Source organism: Echinops telfairi, unplaced genomic scaffold (genome assembly GCF_000313985.2).
Source record: "Echinops telfairi isolate 266 unplaced genomic scaffold, ASM31398v2 ScPeMD7_7407;HRSCAF=8445, whole genome shotgun sequence".
NCBI lineage: Eukaryota > Metazoa > Chordata > Mammalia > Afrosoricida > Tenrecidae > Echinops > Echinops telfairi.
In genome coordinates, this window is record NW_022111307.1 from 836950 (window position 1) to 839797 (window position 2848).

General features: G+C 36.6%; 1 protein-coding gene across 3 annotated transcripts in view; it reads right to left on the reverse strand.

The window, feature by feature from the left end:
- Positions 1-2848, reverse strand: part of LOC101662924 (interleukin 1 receptor accessory protein) — a 150774-nt gene that overhangs the window by 51474 nt on the left and 96452 nt on the right. For all 3 annotated transcript variants that reach the window (XM_045296436.1, XM_045296437.1, XM_013007426.2), the window contains exon 4: positions 2390-2576. In XM_045296436.1, the coding sequence (XP_045152371.1) occupies positions 2390-2576 (187 nt within the window). The remainder of the gene's footprint in view (positions 1-2389; positions 2577-2848) is intronic.

Here is a 2848-nt window from a genome sequence, read left to right on the forward strand (position 1 = left end):
GGGGGGAGGGTTACTCCTCATATATTTACCCTGTAATTGGAGGGTTTATGGTTCTAGTAAAATCAGTTAGGTCAAAGAGAATGATAGGGTTTTTAAATCTATTTTATGCTAAACTACATTAAAAACATCTTGGTGTCCTATCAGTAGCTGAGGAATCAATGTTAGGCATTTCATTTATTATTGCAGAATTATCTATTTCTCCTTTTAATTTTTTAATCTTCTAAGTCAGGTATTTTATTGCTTTGCTATCAGGCACATCTCACGCCTTCCATTAAGTAGATTACATTTCCCAGTAACCTTACAGGACAGAGTAACACTGCCCTTGTGTTGTTCTGTGACCGTAACTCTTTATGGGACTAGAACACCTGGTTTTTTCTCCCCAATAGGCTGGCAGTTTCAAACTGCCGACCTTGTGGTTTACAGCCCAATGCATAACCCACTCTGTTACCTTGGCTTCTCATTAGGCATATAGACATTTATGATTATCATGTTTCCCTAATGAGTTACCACTTTTATTATTATGAATATTGCTTTGAGGTCCTTGAGTAGTGCAAATAGTTTGCTTTTGACTGTTTAACCCAAGTCAAAAGCTTCAAACCCATGGTGCTTCAAACCTATTCAGGGTCCAGGTGGAAAAAAAGCTTAGTGGTTTGCTTCCATAAACTTACATCTGGGAAGACCCTATGGAATAGTTCTAGTTTGTAGCATAGGGAGTTTCTGTAACTCACAATCAACTAAAGAACAAATGGGGTGTTTTTTTATAATACTAATTGTCTTAAAGTCTACTTTATTGACATTGTTGTAGCGTCTCTAATCTTCTTATGTTTATTCATCATTTATTTTTGAATTTTCACCTTCTATTAATCTTATAGCATTGTCTATTCTTTTTACTTGTTCTTATGTTCTTATTAGTTTCCTTCATTTCTGGAATATTTTTTAAAAATAATTTCATACAGAGTTATATAATTTCTGATTGCTTTTCTAATTCCTTATTTACATTATTCTTTCACATCTATCATTTGCTAAACATATGTCCTCGGCATAACTCCTTTGTCTAAAGAGAGAAGATTTTTTTTTACATTCCCTCTTAAAACTTTAAATGTCATTTTACATTGATACTCCTTTGTCGCTCAATTGTAGAGGAAAGTAGCGTGTGGCTTACTTCCCTGGACTTTACAATGTAACAGGACAGTCTAACTTCAGGGAGTTTCCTGTTCAAAACTTGAGCTGTCCCCATTCATTTCCTCTTCCCAGTCTTAGTCCTTTCTTTTTCCACCTTTGAACACTGCCTTTATCTGGCTTCGCTTCATTCAACTTCCAGAAATTTCTCACCAAACTTGCTACTAGTTTTCCAAGGTCTTGTGTGCTAGAACTGCTGCAATCCCGTCAGACTTCTTAACATGAACCCCTTGGACCCACCTCTACTACAGAGAAGCCCCTTGATTTCAGAGGCTGTTATCACACTGGCCCACCACATTACTCGGTCACAACTTGCTCGCTTCTTTGGGGGTTCTCTTGCTCTCAAATCATTAGGAAGCCCATTGCTTCTTTTCTTGCCATTCTCTGCAGACACTGAGTAAAAATCCCATTTTCATTGAGTTGCGTATGACTCATAGTAACCCTGTCGGATAGAGTAGAATTGCTACATATGGTTCCCAGCTGGAAATCTTCCCATAAGCAGACTCCACGCCTGTCTCCTGAGGAGCGATTGGTGCGTTCCTACCACTGAAGTTCTGGTTATGAGTCGAGTGCTTGAACACACAGATAGACAGACATAAACATTACATGGGTTTAAGGCTGTTGGATGGTCTTGTCACCTTACCAAAAATTGTTCTTTTGGATAACTTGTCACAGAACTTTTTCATAAGCGTCGTCCATGAGATTTTGATTTGGCTTATGGAGAGATTCAGAAGTTGTGCCACAGTCCTAAATGCCAACTTCTAACAATTGCTTTTAAATAACACCAAGTGTCCCAGATGTGGACGAGAACACAGATGGGATACAAAGGTAAGAAATACCCACGTAAGAAATAAAGTACAGTACTGACTAATTAACTCAACACACTAAATTCATTGCCATCAACTTGAAATTCACCATAGAAATTAGCAACTGAATTTTGCAATGAGTAGAAGAGTACAACATTTCTCAAAATGGGATTCATAGCACGTTCACAGGAAGACATAATCTGATTATTTCAGGGAAAATAATTTGGGAAATGTCATAGTTGGGACAAAGCATACCCATCCTCCTTTAAAGTGGTACAAATTAAGCAAAGGGTGAAAGACTTATTAAAGTTATTAAGGAATAAATCAGAAAATCTGAATACATTAAACTCACTTAATAATTATTGCAGTTTTACATAAAATGAAACATCCTCTGGTGCACTTACCTTATACCAAGTGACAGTGGGTTTGACGTCAGAAGGGAAAAATCCATCTAGATCTGGACAAGTGATCTTCTGCAGACTATGTTCCAGGTAAATTTGATACACTGGGAGTTTCATAGGGGATTTGAAGCAGCCATCCTTTTGGACGACTTCCAGGGGAAATGCAACTTTACTGCAATAAGTAGTGTTCCTGGAAAGAATAGTCAGAGAAATGAGCAGTTTCATTTGCATCTGGTTTAATAAACCCACCACATTAAAACTCATGCTATGTATCTAGACTCTTCATTTATAGAGTAAATTAATTTAAGAATTAAATGGATGGTATTACATACACTAGATTTTTAAAGACAGGTAATATTAATAGAATAAAATATTTATATTTTAATATATGAGCCTAATTGTATAAAAACTATTTTACACTTCAAACATCTTCAGGAACACTCAATGTTGGTAAAGCTGAGG